We start from the raw sequence: 20,805 nt of genomic DNA, 5'->3' as shown, positions 1-20,805 counted from the left end.
TTGATGACCTGATCCTAGTGTCCTACTCTGAGACTCTTTATGAATATGGGCCCAGACTTTTGATAATGTACAGTTGAGGCCTCTAACAGGCTTGTGTCTGTTCCAGGTCGGTTGTTGAAGGCCTCCAGATCTTTCATCTCAGGCTCCTTGGTGTGGCTCTTGTCAGTCTGACATTCGTGACAGAAACATCCGGGGTAAACATCAACAAAGTAGAGTTGTTTACCACATTCTCGTCTCCCCCTCTCTCTCTCCTCGGTCTCCCACGGAGGGAAGGAGGACAGTGTGGAGACAGACGTGATTCTTTGTGTCCTCTGCATGCCAAGCCCATGCCTCTTTCTCTCCTCTCCTCCATTCCACCAAACTCTTCATCTTCCTCCTCTTCTCTCCGGCCACCAGAGTTCCTCTTCCTCCTCTTCTCCCCAGCCACCAGAGTTCCTCTTCCTCCTCTTCTCCCCAGCCACCAGAGTTCCTCTTCCTCCCCTTCTCCCCGGCCACCAGAGTTCCTCTTCCTCCTCTTCTCCCCAGCCACCAGAGTTCCTCTTCCTCCCCTTCTCCCCGGCCACCAGAGTTCCTCTTCCTCCCCTTCTCCCCAGCCACCAGAGTTCCTCTTCCTCCCCTTCTCCCCAGCCACCAGAGTTCCTCTTCCTCCCCTTCTCCCCAGCCACCAGAGTTCCTCTTCCTCCCCTTCTCCCCAGCCACCAGAGTTCCTCTTCCCCCTCTTCTCCCCAGCCACCAGAGTTCCTCTTCCTCTTCTTCTCCCCAGCCACCAGATTTCCTCTTCCCCCTCTTCTCTCCGGCCACCAGGTTTCATGTAATCAGGTGATGAGTTGTGGCTCCCAGACCTGACTGGCCAGCTGGGGCCAACACTGAGCGATGGCAGGAGGGCCAACAGAAAGCTGACTGTCAAGACACAGACCACTAACCACGTGCTGCAGGGTCGGCCCTTTCTGCTTCCACTTCTACAGGAGGGGTAGAACGATGGGGGGAGAGGGGGGAGGGAGGGGTGAGAGAGGGGGGATAGATAGATTACATTATTAGATAGATAGATAGATAGATAGATAGATAGATAGATAGATAGATAGATAGATAGATAGATAGATAGATAGATAGATAGATAGATAGATTACATTATTAGATAGATAGATAGATAGATAGATAGATAGATAGATAGATAGATAGATAGATAGATTACATTATTAGATAGATAGATAGATAGATAGATAGATAGATAGATAGATAGATAGATAGATAGACTACATTATTAGATAGATAGATAGATAGATAGATTACATTATTAGATAGATAGATAGATGATAGATAGATAGATTACATTATTAGATAGATAGATGATAGATAGACTACATTATTAGACAGACAGACAGACTACATTATTAGATGGATAGATAGATAGACTACATTATTAGATGGATAGATAGATAGATAGACTACATTATTAGATGGATAGATAGATTACATTATTAGATAGATAGACTACATTATTAGATAGATAGATAGAATCTCAACATGGCTTTAGATAGGAACTCAAAGGGAATCATATTTCTATCCAAACTAGGATTTGTGTTTTATTATAGAATAATACTGTAGCTGTGAGGCTAACCTCAGACCAGACCAGCATCCCAAATGCCACCCTATTCCCTATATAGTGCACTACTGTTGACCAGAGCTCAGTATTTAACCTTTATTTAACTAGGCAAGTCAGTTAAGAACAAATCCTTATTTACAATGACGGCCTACCCCGGGCAAACCCAGACGACGCTGGGCCAATTGTGCGCCGCCTTTATGGGACTCCCAATCATGGCCGGTTGTGATACAGCCTGGATTCGAACCAGGGTGTCTGTAGTGACGCCTCTAGCACTGAGATGCGGTGCCTTAGACCGCTGCGCCACTTGGGAGACAGTATAATGGGAAGGCTGACGGGGCCGTAGGGAGAGGAGAGGCTGGTCCACGTCCCATACACACCTGTCTGTCTATCTCGTCTGTCTGTCTTGTGTGTCTGTCTCACCTGTCTGTCTGTCTCACCTGTCTGTCTCGTCTGTCTCACCTGTCTGTCAATCTATCTCACCTGTCTGTCTCGTCTGTCTGTCTCACCTGTCTGTCTGTCTGTCTCACCTGTCTGTCTATCTCACCTGTCGGGGCTCTTTCATGTTGCAGGGTTCCATCTTGACCTTTGACCCGGCAGTGAAAGCTGTGATGGCCAGACAGATGTCCTGCTGGCGGAGAAGAGGCTCCACCAGCTGCCATCTCTGAGAGAGAGAGAGGAGAGAGAGGAGAGAGAGGAGAGAGAGAGAGAGAGAGAGAGAGAGAGAGAGAGAATTACCAAGCCCTGCAATGCCAAGAGCTGAGCAAAGAAAAGAGTCCCCTCATCCAGCTGGTCCTGGGGCTGAGTTCACAAACCTGTTCTACTAACACACTGAAGCCTCAGGACCAGAACATCCAATCAATCAGAATAAACCAAATTACAACACAGTCAAAACAAAACTACATTTCTTATTGGGAAGCACAAACACAAAGCAAAATGCAGTGCTATCTGGCCCTAAATCGACAGTACACTATGGCTAAATATTTGACCATGGTTACTGATCAAAACCTTGACAAAGTACAGGCTCAGTGAGCACAGCTTTGCCATTGTGAAGGGTGGACACAGGAAAACCTTGCTCCCTGTAGCGGAAAGGCTGTGCAACCACTCCACAACAGCAGAACCTGAGACGGAGCTGCATTTCCTGACAAAATGTCAAAAATATAAAACAATTAGAGAGTGTCATTTCCCCAAATTTGAAACCCTTATTCAAGGTTTTAAAGACCTCTCTGATGAGGATAGGCTACCCATCCTGTTGGGGGAGGACGCAGAGAGCTGTGGGTTGGCAGCGCACTACATTGCTGCCTGCCATAAGTTGAGGGAAAGTGTCTGACAGACCAATAAACCTGCACATGTCCTCAACTGTATGATTATTGTTATTGTTGAATGTATGGTTATATTGACCGTTGGTTATTGTTGTTACTGTTGTCCCGTTGACAATTTTTGATTCTCATTTTTATTTATTTTTTATATTGTAAATATCCAAAGTAAGCTTTGGCAATATGTATATTGTTACGTCATGCCAATAAAGCGAATTGAATTGAATTGAATTCGGGAGAGAGAGACAGAGAGACAGAGAGACAGAGATGGGGTTAGTAGTGACTGACATAACAACAGAGTGCATCTCAAAGCAACAGGGCAGGAGGCTAAATCACTGATGCTCTTCCTTGAACAACCCATGGATACACACAGCTCTCACAATATACAGGAGAAATAAGACACACAAGCACCCCCCAAATTATTATTATTATTATTATTATTACTACTACACACACTAACACTCCCATAACCACTAGCTATCCCTAGTGGCGGGTGATGGTACTGACCTGTCCCTAGTGGTGGGTGATGGTACTGACCTGTCCCTAGTGGTGGGTGATGGTACTGACCTGTCCCTAGTGGTGGGTGGTGGTACTGACCTGTCCCTAGTGGTGGGTGGTGGTACTGACCTGTCCCTAGTGGTGGGTGGTGGTACTGACCTGTCCCTAGTGGTGAGTGGTGGTACTGACCTGTCCCTAGTGGTGGGGGGTGGTACTGACCTGTCCCTAGTGGTGGGTGATGGTACTGACCTGTCCCTAGTGGTGGGTGGTGGTACTGACCTGTCCCTAGTGGTGGGTGGTGGTACTGACCTGTCCCTAGTGGTGGGTGATGGTACTGACCTGTCCCTAGTGGCGGGTGATGGTACTGACCTGTCCCTAGTGGTGGGTGATGGTACTGACCTGTGACTGTGGCCTCATCGCTCCAGAGCCTTTACTACACTCTGCCAGACCCAGGCTGTCTGAACCAAGGCTCTCCAGACACAACCCTCCCTGTCTCAACACACTGGACACTGCATCCCGCTCCGGGATCCTGGGAGACACAAGAGGTGAGAGAGAGATAAGAGAGAGGTGATAGAGAATAGAGAGAGAGAGAGAGGTGAGAGAGAGATAAGAGAGACGTGAGAGAGAAAGGGGGAGAGACGTGAGAGCGAAAGAGCGAAAGGGAGAGAGAGGTGAGAGAGAGATGAGAGAGGTGATAGAAGAGAGACGTGAGAGAGAACGATGAGAGAGAGAGAGAGAGGTGAGAGGGTGAAAAGGAGAGAGAGGTAGGAAGAGAGAGAGAGGAACAGGAGGTAATGAAGAGAGAGAGAGAGGAACAGGAGGTAATGAAGAGAGAGAGAGGAACAGGAGGTAATGAAGAGAGAGAAACAGAGGTTGACAGTAGTGTAACAGAGTGGTTGAGTGGTTGACAGTACTGTAACAGAGTGGTTGAGTGGTTAGCCTGGAGACATAAAGTGGAACAGTAGAATGCAGGTGAACCCAGTTGATTTATGGCATATTGATAATCGTCTCCCCTCTACTAGTGAGGTGGCTATACTGTTATACAGAACACCTGGGTGGTAAGCCCGTAGTAGATAGGCTGTGTCCCAAATCTCTCCTTTCTCCCGAAGTGTGCACTTGTTCACTTCCCTTCACAAAAGGAAATGACAGCTTGATGGAAACTCCCTCTAGCCAATGCCTACCCACCCATCCCAATGCTTTAACATTTGTTGGGAGTAGCGAACGAGTGCACACTTCAGGAGTAAGGAGGGGTTATTGGGCCGCACCCAGAGACTCTCTCCTCTCACCTTAGCTCAGGGTAAACGTTCTCCATATACCAATGGAAGGACTTGCAGTTCAGCTTGTGTCGTAGAGTCAGCCGGTCTGCAATGCTACAGGAAGGAATGAGCATGGAGAGGGGGAGGGGGGAGGGTGGAAGGGGAGAGGGGGAAGGGGAGGGAGGGGAGAGGGAAGAGAAGGGTGGAAGGGGAAGAGGGGGAAGGGCGAGGGAAGGGGGAGAGGGGAGAGGGAGGGGGAGAGGAGAGGGGAGGGAAGGGAAAGGGGAGAGGGAAGGGGCAGAGGAGGAGGAGGAGGAGAGAAGGGAAGGGAGAGGGGGAGGTGAGAGGGGGAGGGGGGAGGGGAAGAGAAAAATATGGCAGTTTTTCCATTTCCTGAAAAGATCTGTTTTGGAGCTGAGGTTTTCATCCAACAGCAAAGATATGAATAGTGTTGGTTAAAAGGTACCAGAGAGGACTACTAACCTGCCAAAGGCCTTGCCCTGGGCCGAGGGCCTTGCTGAGTAGTAGTACTGTTTATACTCATCCATCCACACCTCCGCTGCCCGACGCGTGTTCCTGACCACACACACACACACACACACACACACACACACACACACACACACACACACACACACACACACACACACACACACACACACACACACACACACACACACACCTGGTTAGGTAGGATAATAACACAGTTCCATTGTGCATTCCTCTCTGTAATAACCCCAGACATTTCAGTTTTGTCGTAGCTCTGAACTATCTCACCTGATTCACCAAGGGTTTGAGGATTAGTTCTGGAATAGTTAAAATACATGTCCCCGAGAGGAGGGTTCCCAGAGAAGAGGTTTGAAACGGCTGGGAGTCCCAGAGAAGAGGTTTGAAACGGTTGGGAGTCCCAGAGAAGAGGTTTGGAACAGCTGGGAGTCCCAGAGAAGAGGTTTGGAACAGCTGGGAGTCCCAGAGAAGAGGTTTGGAACAGCTGGGAGTCCCAGAGAAGAGGTTTGGAACAGCTGGGAGTCCCAGAGAAGAGGTTTGGAACAGCTGGGAGTCCCAGAGAAGAGGTTTGGAACAGCTGGGAGTCCCAGAGAAGAGGTTTGAAACAGCTGGGAGTCCCAGAGAAGAGGTTTGGAACAGCTGGGAGTCCCAGAGAAGAGGTTTGGAACGGCTGGGAGTCCCAGAGAAGAGGTTTGGAACAGCTAGGAGTCCCAGAGAAGAGGTTTGGAACAGCTGGGAGTCCCAGAGAAGAGGTTTGAAACGGTTGGGAGTCCCAGAGAAGAGGTTTGAAACAGCTGGGAGTCCCAGAGAAGAGGTTTGAAACGGCTAGGATTCCCGAGAAGACTTTTGGAATGGCTAGGATTCAGGACAAGAGTGAGTGTGTGTGTGTGTGTGTGTGTGTGTGTGTGGGTTGTGTGTGTGTGTGTGTGTGTGTGTGTGTGTGTGTGTGTGTGTGTGTGTGTGTGTGTGTGTGTTGTGTGTGTGTGTGTGTGTGTGTGTGTGTGTGTGTGTGTGTGTGTGTGTGTGTGTCAGTGTGTGTGCATCTCTAGAGTGGATATCAGAGCGACCCAGCCAAGCAGCTCACTTACTTGATGTATGTGAGAGCGTTGCCTTCTGGGAAGTCGTAGGGATGTCGCTTCCTGAAGACGTGTCCTACCCTGCTGCAGGGCAGAATCTCCAGACTCCCACCACACATCCACACCCTGAAGGACAGCTCTGGGAGGAATGCATGAGTTAAGGTAATATGTTAATATAGATATGTTTATATAGGGGACATTATACCTACACACATCCACACCCTGAACGAAAGCTCTGGGAGGAATGCATGAGTTAAGGTAATATGTTAATATAGATATGTTTATATAGGTATATATTATACCTACACACATCCACAAACACAAACACACAAACAGAGTCTGGTCTTCAAACCAGAGCTAACAGTCTAATTTTCATAATCACAGTTAACCTGCTACAGAGCAGAATGCAGCAGACACATTTTGTCCAGTCACATCATCAATCACCAGCTGGTCCAGTCACATCATCAATCACCAGCTGGTCCAGTCACATCAATCACCAGCTGGTCCAGTCACATCATCAATCACCAGCTGGTCCAATCACATCATCAATCACCAGCTGGTCCAATCACATCAATCACCAGCTGGTCCAGTCACATCATCAATCACCAGCTGGTCCAATCATATCATCAATCACCAGCTGGTCCAATCACATCAATCAATCACCAGCTGGTCCAATCACATCAATCAATCACCAGCTGGTCCAGTCACATCATCAATCACCAGCTGGTCCAATCACATCATCAATCACCAGCTGGTCCAGTCACATCAATCAATCACCAGCTGGTCCAATCACATCAATCAATCACCAGCTGGTCCAATCACATCAATCAATCACCAGCTGGTCCAGTCACATCATCAATCACCAGCTGGTCCAATCACATCATCAATCACCAGCTGGTCCAATCACATCATCAATCACCAGCTGGTCCAGTCACATCAATCACCAGCTGGTCCAGTCACATCATCAATCACCAGCTGGTCCAATCACATCATCAATCACCAGCTGGTCCAATCACATCAATCAATCACCAGCTGGTCCAATCACATCAATCAATCACCAGCTGGTCCAGTCACATCAATCACCAGCTGGTCCAATCACATCATCAATCACCAGCTGGTCCAGTCACATCAATCAATCACCAGCTGGTCCAGTCACATCATCAATCACCAGCTGGTCCAATCACATCATCAATCACCAGCTGGTCCAGTCACATCAATCAATCACCAGCTGGTCCAGTCACATCATCAATGACCAGCTGGTCCAATCACATCATCCATCACCAGCTGGTCCAATCACATCATCAATCACCAGCTGGTCCAATCACATCATCAATCACCAGCTGGTCCAGTCACATCAATCAATCACCAGCTGGTCCAGTCACATCATCAATCACCAGCTGGTCCAGTCACATCATCAATCACCAGCTGGTCCAGTCACATCATCAATCACCAGCTGGTCCAGTCACATGAATCAATCACCAGCTGGTCCAGTCACATCAATCAATCACCAGTTGGTCCAATCACATCAATCAATCAATCACCAGCTGGTCCAGTCACAGAAATCAATCACTAGCTGGTCCAATCACATCAATAAATCACCAGCTGGTCCAGTCACATCATCAATCACCAGCTGGTCCAATCACATCATCAATCACCAGCTGGTCCAGTCACATCATCAATCGCCAGCTGGTCCAGTCACATCAATCAATCACCAGCTGGTCCAGTCACATCAATCAATCACCAGTTGGTCCAATCACATCAATCAATCAATCACCAGCTGGTCCAGTCACATCAATCAATCACTAGCTGGTCCAATCACATCATCAATCACCAGCTGGTCCAATCACATCATCAATCACCCGCTGGTCCAATCACATCATCAATCACCAGCTGGTCCAATCACATCATCAATCACCAGCTGGTCCAATCACATCATCAATCACCAACTGGTCCAATCACATCATCAATCACCATATGTCAGTCCTGTTAATGTAGAGATCCTATCTAAAGCCATATGTCAGTCACGTTCATGGGCCAGATGGTGTGTACCAGAAGTTGTTATGAAATAGGGATTGGAGGAGAGTGAGTGAGTGAGTGAGTGAGTGAGTGAGTGAGTGAGTGAGTGAGTGAGTGAGAGTGAGAGAGTGTGTATGTGTGGGTTGAAATACTTAGCGTTCGCTTGAGTTTTCCTGGAGTGTCAGATGGATGGGGTTTTTATTCTGGTCAAATAAAGATCCCACATCTGTATTCAAAGTAATTTGTCAAGCAAAACCCAGATCTGTATGCTACATAGTCAATGTGTTGATATCTCTAAGGCCCTACTGTAACATGATGTCTGTCTGTCTGTCTGTCTGTCTGTCTGTCTGTCTGTCTGTCTGTCTGTCTGTCTGTCTGTCTGTCTGTCTGTCTGTCTGTCTGTCTGTCTGTCTGTCTGTCTGTCTGTCTGTCTGTCTGCCTGTCTGTCGCTCACTGCTGTCACCTCATCTGGACATGTTCATCTGGACATGACATTATGTCCTTCTCTCCAGATATCTTTGGTTATCTAATCAGACAGGACAGAAACAGTCTCAGTGAATTAAACAGTCAAACTCACGCATGCACACGAACGCACAACCCCCCCTCCTTCCCCCCCCCCCCCCCCTTCCCCCCCTTCCCTCAGTGATCTCACCAAAGTTCTCTCCTCCCCAGATGTCCATGTGAGTGTCGTATTGCCCCAGGTGGTTGAACCAGCTCTTGTCCATCACAAAGATCCCTCCTGCAATCACTGGAGTTCTATAGCAGAGAACACAGGTAGTGTGGAGACCACATCAACATAACTACTGTAGCTACCTGTTGGGCAGTGTGGAGACCACATCAACATAACTAGCTACCTGATAGGCAGTGTGGGGACCACATCAATATAACTAGCTACCTGATAGGCAGTGTGGAGACCACATCAACATAACTAGCTACCTGATAGGCAGTGTGGAGAACACATCAACATAACTAGCTACCTGATAGGCAGTGTGGAGAACACATCAACATAACTAGCTACCTGATAGGCAGTGTGGAGACCACATCAACATAACTAGCTACCTGATAGGCAGTGTGGGGACCACATCAACATAACTAGCTACCTGATAGGCAGTGTGGAGACCACATCAACATAACTACTGTAGCTACCTGATAGGCAGTGTGGAGACCACATCAACATGACTAGCTACCTGATAGGCAGTGTGGAGACCACATCAACATAACTAGCTACCTGATAGGCAGTGTGGAGAACACATCAACATAACTAGCTACCTGATAGGCAGTGTGGAGAACACATCAACATAACTAGCTACCTGATAGGCAGTGTGGAGACCACATCAACATAACTAGCTACCTGATAGGCAGTGTGGGGACCACATCAACATAACTAGCTACCTGATAGGCAGTGTGGAGACCACATCAACATAACTACTGTAGCTACCTGATAGGCAGTGTGGGGACCACATCAACATAACTAGCTACCTGATAGGCAGTGTGGGGACCACATCAACATAACTAGCTACCTGATAGGCAGTGTGGAGACCACATCAACATAACTACTGTAGCTACCTGATAGGCAGTGTGGGGACCACATCAACATAACTAGCTACCTGATAGGCAGTGTGGAGACCACATCAACATAACTACTGTAGCTACCTGATAGGCAGTGTGGAGACCACATCAACATAACTAGCTACCTGATGGGCAGTGTGGAGACCACATCAACATAACTAGCTACCTGATAGGCAGTGTGGAGACCACATCAACATAACTAGCTACCTGATAGGCAGTGTGGAGACCACATCAACATAACTACTGTAGCTACCTGATAGGCAGTGTGGAGACCACATCAACATAACTAGCTACCTGATAGGCAGTGTGGAGACCACATCAACATAACTACTGTAGCTACCTGATAGGCAGTGTGGAGACCACATCAACATAACTAGCTACCTGATAGGCAGTGTGGAGACCACAACATAACTAGCTACCTGATAAGCAGTGTGGAGACCACATCAACATAACTACTGTAGCAACCTGATAGGCAGTGTGGGGACCACATCAACATAACTACTGTATCTACCTGATAGGCAGTGTGGAGACCACATCAACATAACTAGCTACCTGATAGGCAGTGTGGAGACCACATCAACATAACTAGCTACCTGATAGGCAGTGTGGAGACCACATCAACATAACTACTGTAGCTACCTGATAGGCAGTGTGGAGACCACATCAACATAACTAGCTACCTGATAGGCAGTGTGGAGACCACATCAACATAACTAGCTACCTGATAGGCAGTGTGGAGACCACAACATAACTAGCTACCTGATAAGCAGTGTGGAGACCACATCAACATAACTACTGTAGCTACCTGATAGGCAGTGTGGGGACCACATCAAAATAACTACTGTAGCTACCTGATAGGCAGTGTGGAGACCACATCAACATAACTAGCTACCTGATAGGCAGTGTGGAGACCACATCAATATAACTACTGTAGCTACCTGATAGGCAGTGTGGAGACCACATCAACATAACTACTGTAGCTACCTGATAGGCAGTGTGGAGACCACATCAACATAACTACTGTAGCTACCTGATAGGCAGTGTGGAGACCACATCAACATAACTAGCTACCTGATAGGCAGTGTGGAGACCACATCAACATAACTACTGTAGCTACCTGATAGGCAGTGTGGAGACCACATCAACATAACTACTGTAGCTACCTGATAGGCAGTGTGGAGACCACATCAACATAACTAGCTACCTGATAGGCAGTGTGGGGACCACATCAACATAACTAGCTACCTGATAGGCAGTGTGGGGACCACATCAACATAACTACTGTAGCTACCTGATAGGCAGTGTGGAGACCACATCAACATAACTAGCTACCTGATAGGCAGTGTGGGGACCACATCAACATAACTAGCTACCTGATAGGCAGTGTGGGGACCACATCAACATAACTAGCTACCTGATAGGCAGTGTGGAGACCACATCAACATAACTAGCTACCTGATAGGCAGTGTGGAGACCACATCAACATAACTAGCTAATTGATAGGCAGTGTGGGGACCACATCAACATAATTAGCTACCTGATAGGCAGTGTGGGGACCACATCAACATAACTAGCTACCTGATAGGCAGTGTGGGGACCACATCAACATAACTACTGTAGCTACCTGATAGGTAGTGTGGAGACCACATCAACATAACTAGCTACCTGATAGGCAGTGTGGGGACCACATCAACATAACTAGCTACCTGATAGGCAGTGTGGGGTCATTCCTGGACATCTTCTGTTCGATGGGAATCTGCTCCCATTTAAAGTGTAGACTCCAGTCAAACCCTGAGAGACAGAGAGGGAGGGGGGCATTCCCACAAGGAAAATGGATAGTTTAGGCTTATGTTTAGGGTTAGAATTTGGGTTTGGGTTTAGGGGTTAGGTTTAGGGGTATGGGGTTATGGAAAATAGGATGTTGAATGGGAATCAATTGTTTGGTCCCCACAAGGATAGTAAAACTAATGAGAGTGTGTGTGTGTATGGGCGTGCGTGCATGCGTTCGTGCTTAAGTGTGTGTGTGTGTGTTCTCATACAGTAATCATACTGACCTCCCCTTAAGTCAGCTGAAGCTGCCAAGTAGGCAAAGTTATCCAGGCTGATGACATCGATGATGGGGCTGACCACCCGGGTACGGTCCTGGGGAGAGGAGAGAGAGAGGCACGGTCATACACACACACACACACACACACACATCTCCAGCACCACCTCAGCATCAACAACAATTACGTCAAAACACGGTGTTTCTACCACAGGAGGTTGGTGGCACCTTAATTAGGGGAGGACGGGCTCGTAGTAATGACTGGAGCGGAATAGGTGGAACGGTATCAAATAGATCAAATACATGGTTTCCATGTGTTTTGATGTCATTCCCGTTGACTCCGTTTCCAGCCATTACTATGGAGCCCGTCCTCCCCTTCAGCAGACTCCACTCTGTTTTGTAGTCAAGAAGAAGAGAAATGTTTACAATTACAATTCAGTCACGCCGATGACGTCATCGAGCGAGCGTCGTGTCAGCTATTTGTCCAACTGTGATATTAGTCACCTTTGCTCGCTCATCATTCCCCTGGTTAAAATCGCACGATGACAACAGAACCCCCCCCCCCAGCCTCAGCGGTTACAGCACATTAGAGTGGTGCTGATGGTGTGTGTGTGTGTGTGTGTGTGTGTGTGTGTGTGTGTGTGTGTCACGTGTGTGTGTGTCACGTGTGTGTGTCTTGCAGTGGATTAGCTTTACAAAAAGAGACAGTCATAGCGACTGTTTCCAATTACAGTCCAGGTTCTTTGAATAGAGGTTAATGTTGAGCGATTAACCAACATTTTGTTATTTGGTTTTTTAACAACTAATTGACCGAAGTTCGTTCAATTATTTTGAATTCCATTTCGTTTTTTTTCTTTCTTCTGTGAGCTCACTGCGGTTTCTCTACAGATAAATCCCATCCAGCCTGAACTTACAAATCATTAAAATCCAGACAGAAAATATTTACACAAGAAGCAACCTATTATCACACAGTCAACTTCTCATTTCATTTAGTAAGTTCACCATTCTGCCATGCTCTTCTGATGTAGTAGGGAGTTGTAGTTTCTCTAGAGATAAATCAGATCCAGACTGAACTGTGTGATGTAGTAGGGAGTTGTAGTTTCTCTAGAGATAAATCAGATCCAGCCTGAACTGTGTGATGTAGTAGGGAGTTGTAGTTTCTCTAGAGATAAATCAGATCCAGCCTGAACTGTGTGATGTAGTAGGGAGTTGTAGTTTCTCTAGAAATAAATCAGATCCAGCCTGAACTGTGTGATGTAGTAGGGAGTTGTAGTTTCTCTAGAGATAAATCAGATCCAGCCTGAACTGTGTGATGTAGTAGGGAGTTGTAGTTTCTCTAGAGATAAATCAGATCCAGCCTGAACTGTGTGATGTAGTAGGGAGTTGTAGTTTCTCTAGAGATAAATCAGATCCAGACTGAACTGTGTGATGTAGTAGGGAGTTGTAGTTTCCAACAGGCCAATATTCTACATTAGTTAAGTGCAGAAAACGTGGTAATTAACTGCAATTGACCATAAACCATTGCGCGAGACGGCGAAGAGAGAAGAGCATATGCTTCACCAGGTATCTCCACCTGAAAGTACCTGATCTAAGTGATTGTGAGGAGGTATTGAGAGCAGCTGTTGCTTCACCAGGTATCTCTACCTGAAGGTACCTGATCTAAGTGATTGTGAGGAGATATTGAGAGCAGCTGTTGCTTCACCAGGTATCTCCACCTGAAGGTACCTGATCTAAGTGATTGTGAGGAGATATTGAGAGCAGCTGTTGCTTCACCAGGTATCTCTACCTGAAAGTACCTGATCTAAGTGATTGTGAGGAGATATTGAGAGCAGCTGTTGCTTCACCAGGTATCTCTACCTGAAAGTACCTGATCTAAGTGATGGTGAGGAGATATTGAGAGCAGCTGTTGCTTCACCAGGTATCTCCACCTGAAAGTACCTGATCTAAGTGATTGATAGTTGATTTTCAGCAGTCATAGTATTTATTTACTTTGAAGAACTACAAAATAGTGATTTTTGTCAGACAGCAGATCTATAGAGCTTTTTAATGAAATAATAAAGTCAAATAAAACTAAAGAAATATACACAACAACTAAAATAGTTTATTAAAGTTAATGCGAATAAATGATGGTTAATTAGTGATAAGCAGTAATGGACTACCATCATGGGACTTTAATTCATTATTCTGTGTTGTTACAGCGTTATACCCACATAATGCATTTCATGTCTAAAATGTTTTATCTGAATCGAAAACCGTGATTCATTTGTGATAATTGAACCGAAACGACCTCAAAAAGGTCTAATTACTCAGCACTAATAGAAAGAGTTAGATGTGTTGAACCCAGATTGAACTCAGGGTGTACTCTGTGTCAGACCCAGATTGAACCCAGGGTGTACTCTGTGTCAGACCCAGATTGAACACAGGGTGTACTCTGTGTTGAACCCAGATTGAACCCAGGGTGTACTCTGTGTTGAACCCAGATTGAACTCAGGGTGTACTCTGTGTTGAACCCAGATTGAACCCAGGGTGTACTCTGTGTTGAACCCAGATTGAACCCAGGGTGTACTCTGTGTTCACTGTGTTGAACCCAGATTGAACCCAGGGTGTACTCTGTGTTGAACCCAGATTGAACCCAGGGTGTACTCTGTGTTGAACCCAGACTGAACCCAGGGTGTACTCTGTGTTGAACCCAGATTGAACCCAGGGTGTACTCTGTGTTCACTGTGTTGAACCCAGATTGAACCCAGGGGGTACTCGGCGTTGAACCCAGATTGAACCCAGGGTGTACTCTGTGTTGAACCCAGATTGAACCCAGGGTGTACTCTGTGTTGAACCCAGATGGAACCCAGGGTGTACTCTGTGTTGAACCCAGATTGAACCCAGGGGGTACTCTGTGTTGAACCCAGGGGGTACTCTGTGTTGAACCCAGATTGAACCCAGGGTGTACTCTGTGTTGAACCCAGATTGAACCCAGGGTATACTCTGTGTTGAACCCAGATTGAACCCAGGGGGTACTCTGTGTTGAACCCAGATTGAACCCAGGGTGTAATCTGTGTTCACTGTGTCAGGGAGTCAGGAAGTGTGGGGGAGGGGAGAGTACAGCTTGAAACTGCACTCAGAGGGCTTTGGGAAGAACCACTCAACAGCTTGAAACAATTATAATTGTAAAGGGCTGTTTCATGATCCACTCTGATCTATCACAGTAGGAGGAGATGCTACATTTCCAGATGGATGGATGTCATCATAACCCCCCCTCTCCTTCCCTCGCCTTCCCTCTCTCCTTCCCTCTCTCTCTCTCTCTCCTTCCTTCCCTCTCTCTCTCCTTCCCTCTCTCTCTCCTTCCCCCTCTCTCTCTCCTTCCCTCTCTCTCTCTCTCCTTCCCTCTCTCTCTCTCCTTCCCTCTCTCTCTCTCCTTCCCTCTCTCTCTCCTTCCCCCTCTCTCTCTCTCTCCTTCCCTCTCTCCTTCCCTCTCTCTCTCTCCTTCCCTCTCTCTCTCTCCTTCCCTCTCTCTCTCTCCTTCCCTCTCTCTCTCCTTCCCCCTCTCTCTCTCTCCTTCCCTCTCTCTCTCTCCTTCCCTCTCTCTCTCCTTCCCTCTCTCTCTCTCCTTCCCTCTCTCTCCTTCCCTCTCTCTCCTTCCTTCCCTCTCTCTCTCCTTCCCTCTCTCTCCTTCCCTCTCTCTCCTTCCCCCTCTCTCCTTCCCTGTCTCTCTCTCCTTCCCTCTCTCTCTCCTTCCCTCTCTCTCTCTCTTTTTTTCTCTCTCTCTCATTATTCAAAATTCACATACCTGCATTTCACTTGTTCAAGTAGGCTATCCATCCTCATTAACAAAGGCCCTGGTCTAATTAACAAAGACTCCTACTAAATAAAACAGAGTGTAAACAAAGACTCCTACTAAATAAAACAGAGTGTAAACAAATACTCCTGCTAAATATTCAGTCCTCCTATAATGTTACACTATACCAACAGTGGAGTTTGGGAATCTGCTTTGCACATAGGCAACAATAAAATTAACGAGCCTAGTATTTTGTTTAGACGTGCAAATGTTAATGCATAAACCCACTGGGCACACCATGTTATTTCAACGTGGATAATTGGGTAATATTTGGTTGAGACATTGATCAATGAGATTACAATCTATATTCACCCACTTAAAAGAAGAAGAAAAAAGTGCCAAAAGTTAGTATGATTTCCAATGTGTTATCACTACGCATTCAAACATCTAAAAACACAACTAAATTCCAATGGAAAAACAATGTCTAATTGTTGGTGTAGTTGTTACCCAAATGTCTATCACTGCTCTTTAAACTGTGAAGGACATTTTAGTTGTGTAAAGAGACAGCCTTGAAAATGATCATCTTGTTTTTGGTGTCATAAACAATCCTTGTTTCCTGCCTGTGGTTGGTAAAGATATGAGGGGGGGGGGGGGGGGGGGGGCATCAAGACCCCATCTTTAGGACTATCTGGCAGAACGCCCAGAATATGTTTAAGTTAAGAGACGGAGACACAGCCAGTCACATGTAGGAACCCAATCCAATGAATCATATTAATGTGGGTTTTATGTAGCCGTATATAAAAAATAACTCCCCCTTTAAGAGCTGAATTCAGCCCAGTTCTTTCTGCATGTCAGTTTGACCGTGACCTCTCCAGCTTGCTGACAATAAGGAGTGATTCAAATTGACTTTCCAGCGTCCCTGTTTTGAATTCCCACGACACAACCATTTAAAAGCACGACATAGTTCAAATGGGGATACACTGTCAGATATTGTATCATTTATAGAACGGATTAATGTGTTATCACTCTGCTTTATCTAATAGCAGAACCGAATGACCTGGATTGCAGTTGAGATAATACCAAAAATCTAATTAAAATCACTATAAATAAAGTTTGATTTGATTTAGTTCAATTCTTTTAAAACGTAAGATTTTTTGGTTGAGATAGAGACGTGAATCCAACATATAAATTATTAATGTGTAGACAAACTGGAATTAAAGCCAGATTAAAGTGGAAAAACTCACCAGAAGCGGGTGGGAGAAGAAAGCAGAGCGAAGCTGGTGGACAAGACGGGACAGGAAGAGCAGTGACTGTATGCTAGCAGGATAAGTCCATATATCCAATCATCTTTGCTGATAGCGATGTTCTATTTCTATAAAGTGGATGTATTGGTCTGATTTAGTATGTGAAGATAAAGCCTCAACCCTTCACAACCTATTTCAATTCAAATGAGCTCCAAAAAAATGAATAATAACATTTGTATTATTTTGTGTGACTACAGCGCCGGCGAACAAAATGCAAAAAATAGAGACATCTTCTAAGTGAGAGAGTCACGCCCTGACCTTTAATTCTCTATTTGGTTAGGTTAGGGTGTGACTAGGGTGGGAAATCTATGTTTTCTATTTCTTTGTTGGCCGGGTATGGTTCCCAATCAGAGGCAAGCTGTCTATCGTTGTCTCTGATTGGGGATCATACTTAGGCAGCCTTTTTCCCACTTTAGTTTGTGGGATCTTGTTTTTTTGGTACTGTGGCTGTGTTGCCCTACTAAACGTTACGTTTTTCGCTTGTATTTGTTTTGTTTTCGTGTGTTCATTTAATATGTACGCCTACCACACTGCACCTTGGTCCGATCCTTCCGTCGACGAGCGTAACTGAGAGAGGCTTCAAAGCAGACATCTTGGTTAGGGTCATTACAATTCAAAACAATACAATTCTAAAATAAATCACACGACTCATACGCCGGCCTTTGGTGAGGCCATAAGTCAGCCGGCTCCGATGGAACTATCCAATCAGAAGATACATCTACCGCAAATGTTGATATTTGGTTGCGTTGATAACCAAACACCTTTCAATACCAATAAATAAAAGAACATTTCAAAATCAACCAGAGCTTGAAACCCCTAGGACGATGTATTGTCACATTTATCTACTTGCATATTCCAGTTACTAATAAGCAAGCAACCATTAATAAAAATAAGTGTAAAAACTGTTAAATCCCTGTGGATTGATGAGGAATTTAACAATTGTATGGTTGAGAGGGGAAAATGTATGTGTTATGGCTTTACACCCCCTGCTATAATGTGGATAAAGAGTTACCTGTCTAACTGTCACATCCTGACCAGCAGATGGAGCTAGTGTTTTAGTTTTGGGGTCAGGACGTGGCATGTTTGTGTTGGGAATGTTTGTGTGGATGATTGGGACTTCCAATTGAAGGCAGGTGTGTATAGTTGCCTTTGATTGGAAGTCCTATATAGGTGTGTGTGTTTTTCTTTGGGGTTGTGGGTGGTTGTTTTTGCACTTGCTTTGTGAGCCTGCAAAACTGTTTGCTGTCGTGAGTACTGTTTTTGATTTTCCAGTGGATACTTTACTTGTTTTGTTGATTTAATAAACATGAGTGTCCACAATCCCGCTGCGCCTTGGTCCATCTCTGAAGACAGCCGTTACAGAACCACCCACCACAAAAGGACCAAGCAGCGGAAGAGGAAGGAGCCACAGGAGTTCAACGTGATGGACCAATGGACGTGGGAGCAAATCCTGGACGGAGAGGGACCATGGACTCAGGCTGGGGATTATCGCCTCCCGCAGTGGGAGATTGAAGCGGCGAGAGCGGAGAGGCGATTCTATGAGGAGAGGGAGCTAAGGAAACCCGAGAGGCAGCCCCAAGATTTTTTTTTGGGGGGGGCACACGGGTAGCTTGGCCAGGCCAGGGAAGAGCCGTAAGCCAGCTACCCGTGATTACAGGGAGGTGCGAATGAGGTGGAGGGCGCCATGTTACGCTGTGGTACGCACCATCTCGCCTATACGGACGCACAGCCCAGTTCGCCCAGTACCAGCGCCCCGCAGGTGCCAGGGCAAGGGGAGCATCGAGCCGGAAGGAGTGATGCCAACCCTGCACTCAAGACCGCCAGTGCGCCCTTTCGGTCCGGTGTTTCCCGCTAGACGCACTAGCATGGAGGTGCGTGTCTCCAGGCTGGCACGTCCAATACCAGCCCCACGCATCAGGAGTCTAGTGTGTCAGCCCAGCCTCGCCAGTCAACAGTCACCAGAGCTGCCCGCCAGTCAACAGTCACCAGAGCTGCCCGCCAGTCAGGAGTCACCAGAGCTGCCCGCCAGTCAGGAGTCGCCAGAGCCGCCCGCTAGTCAGAAGCCGCCAGAGTGGCCCGACTGCCCGGTTCTGCCAGGGTGGCCCGACTGCCCGGTTCTGCCAGGGTGGCCCGACTGCCCGGTTCTGCCAGGGTGGCCCGACTGCCCGGTTCTGCCAGGGTGGCCCGACTGCCCTGATCTGCCAGGGTGCCCTGCCTGTCAGGATCTGCCAGAGTGGCCCTCCTGTCCTCCGGTCCAGCCCGAGTGGCCCTCCTGTCCTCCGGTCCAGCCCGAGTGGCCCTCCTGTCCTCCGGTCCAGCCCGAGTGGCCCTCCTGTCCTCCGGTCCAGCCCGAGTGGCCCTCCTGTCCTCCGGTCCAGCCCGAGTGGCCCTCCTGCCCTCCGGCCCAGCCCGAGTGGCCCTCCTGCCCTCCGGCCCAGCCCGAGTGGCCCTCCTGCCCTCCGGCCCAGCCCGAGTGGCCCTCCTGCCCTCCGGCCCAGCCCGAGGGGCCCTCCTGCCCTCCGGCCCAGCCCGAGGGGCCCGTCTGCCCGGCGCAGCTATCGGCGCCATCAAAGTGGGAGACGCCGAAGGTGGAGCGAGGTCCACGGCCTGCACCTGAGCCACCTCCAGGATAGGTGGGTTGGGGAGGGAGGGTGTAGCACAGTGCCGTCGGTGACGGCAGCCACCCTCCCTTCCCTCCCTTATTGTTTAGGGGTTATTGTTTATGGGTTTTTTGTTGGTGTTTTTCTGTTGGTAGGTGCATTCCGGGGTCTGCACCTTGAGGGGGGGGGTACTGTCACGTCCTGACCAGCAGATGGAGCTAGTGTTTTAGTTTTGGGGTCAGGACGTGGCATGTTTGTGTTGGGAATGTTTGTGTGGATGATTGGGACTTCCAATTGAAGGCAGGTGTGTATAGTTGCCTTTGATTGGAAGTCCTATATAGGTGTGTGTGTTTTTCTTTGGGGTTGTGGATGGTTGTTCTTGCACTGCGTTTTTTGTATGCCTGTAAGACTGTCCCTGTTGTGTTTATTGTTTTTTTCAGTGGATGCTTTACTCCTTTTTTTGAAATTAAAATATGAGTATTCACATACCTGCTGCGCCTTGGTCCTCCTTTCAACAGAACGAAGGATTTTGTGACACTAACATAACACAGAGGGTGTTATTTAATGGAAGCCTCTCCAACATAATCCAGGTAGAAGCAGGAATTCCCCAGGGTAGCTGTTTAGGCCCCTTACTTTGTTCAATCTTTACTAACGACATGTCACTTTGAGTAAAGATAATGTGTCTATGTACGCGGATGACTCAACACTATACACGTCAGCTACTACAGCGACTGAAATGACAGCAACACTTAACAAAGAGCTGCAGTTAGTTTCAGAACGGGTGGCAAGGAATAAGTAAGTCCTAAATATTTCTAAAACTAAAAGCATTGTATTTGGGAAAAAAACTCAACTAAATATTGAAATAAATAATGTGGAAATTGAGCAAGTTGAGGTGACTAAACTGCTTGGAGTTACCCTGGATTGTGAACTGTCATGGTCAAAACATATTGATATAACTAAGATAGCTAAGATGGGGAGAAGTCTGTCCATAATAAAACACTGCTCTGCCTTCTAAACAACACTATCAACAAGGCAGGTCCTACAGGCCCTAGTTTAGTCACACCTGGACCACTGTTCAGTCGTACGGTCAGGTGCCACAAAGAGGGACTTAGGAAAATTGCAATTGGCTCAGGACAGGGCAGCACGGTTGGCTCTTGGATGTACACAGAGAGATAACATTAATAATATGCATGTCAATCTCTCCTGGCTCAAAGTGGAAGAGAGATTGACTTCATCACTACTTGTAT

At 47.1% G+C, this 20,805-nt stretch overlaps 1 protein-coding gene across 1 annotated transcript in view; it reads right to left on the bottom strand.

Moving 5' to 3' along the window:
• Nucleotides 1-771: 771 nt before the first annotated feature.
• LOC115161837 (polypeptide N-acetylgalactosaminyltransferase 16-like) overlaps nt 772-20,805 on the bottom strand; it is a 52,853-nt gene continuing 32,819 nt past the window's right edge. Inside the window, exons 7-15 of the mRNA XM_029712645.1 lie at nt 11,893-11,980; nt 11,545-11,629; nt 8,922-9,025; nt 6,266-6,392; nt 5,154-5,246; nt 4,701-4,784; nt 3,814-3,943; nt 2,148-2,264; nt 772-959 (exon numbers count right to left, since the gene is read on the bottom strand). Of these exons, the coding sequence (XP_029568505.1) occupies nt 816-959; nt 2,148-2,264; nt 3,814-3,943; nt 4,701-4,784; nt 5,154-5,246; nt 6,266-6,392; nt 8,922-9,025; nt 11,545-11,629; nt 11,893-11,980 (972 nt within the window). The 3' untranslated portion in view covers nt 772-815. The remainder of the gene's footprint in view (nt 960-2,147; nt 2,265-3,813; nt 3,944-4,700; nt 4,785-5,153; nt 5,247-6,265; nt 6,393-8,921; nt 9,026-11,544; nt 11,630-11,892; nt 11,981-20,805) is intronic.

Source organism: Salmo trutta, chromosome 25 (assembly GCF_901001165.1).
Source record: "Salmo trutta chromosome 25, fSalTru1.1, whole genome shotgun sequence".
Lineage (NCBI taxonomy): Eukaryota > Metazoa > Chordata > Actinopteri > Salmoniformes > Salmonidae > Salmo > Salmo trutta.
Note: the sequence above shows the minus strand (reverse complement) of the source record. Positions and strands in the feature narration are given on the sequence as shown.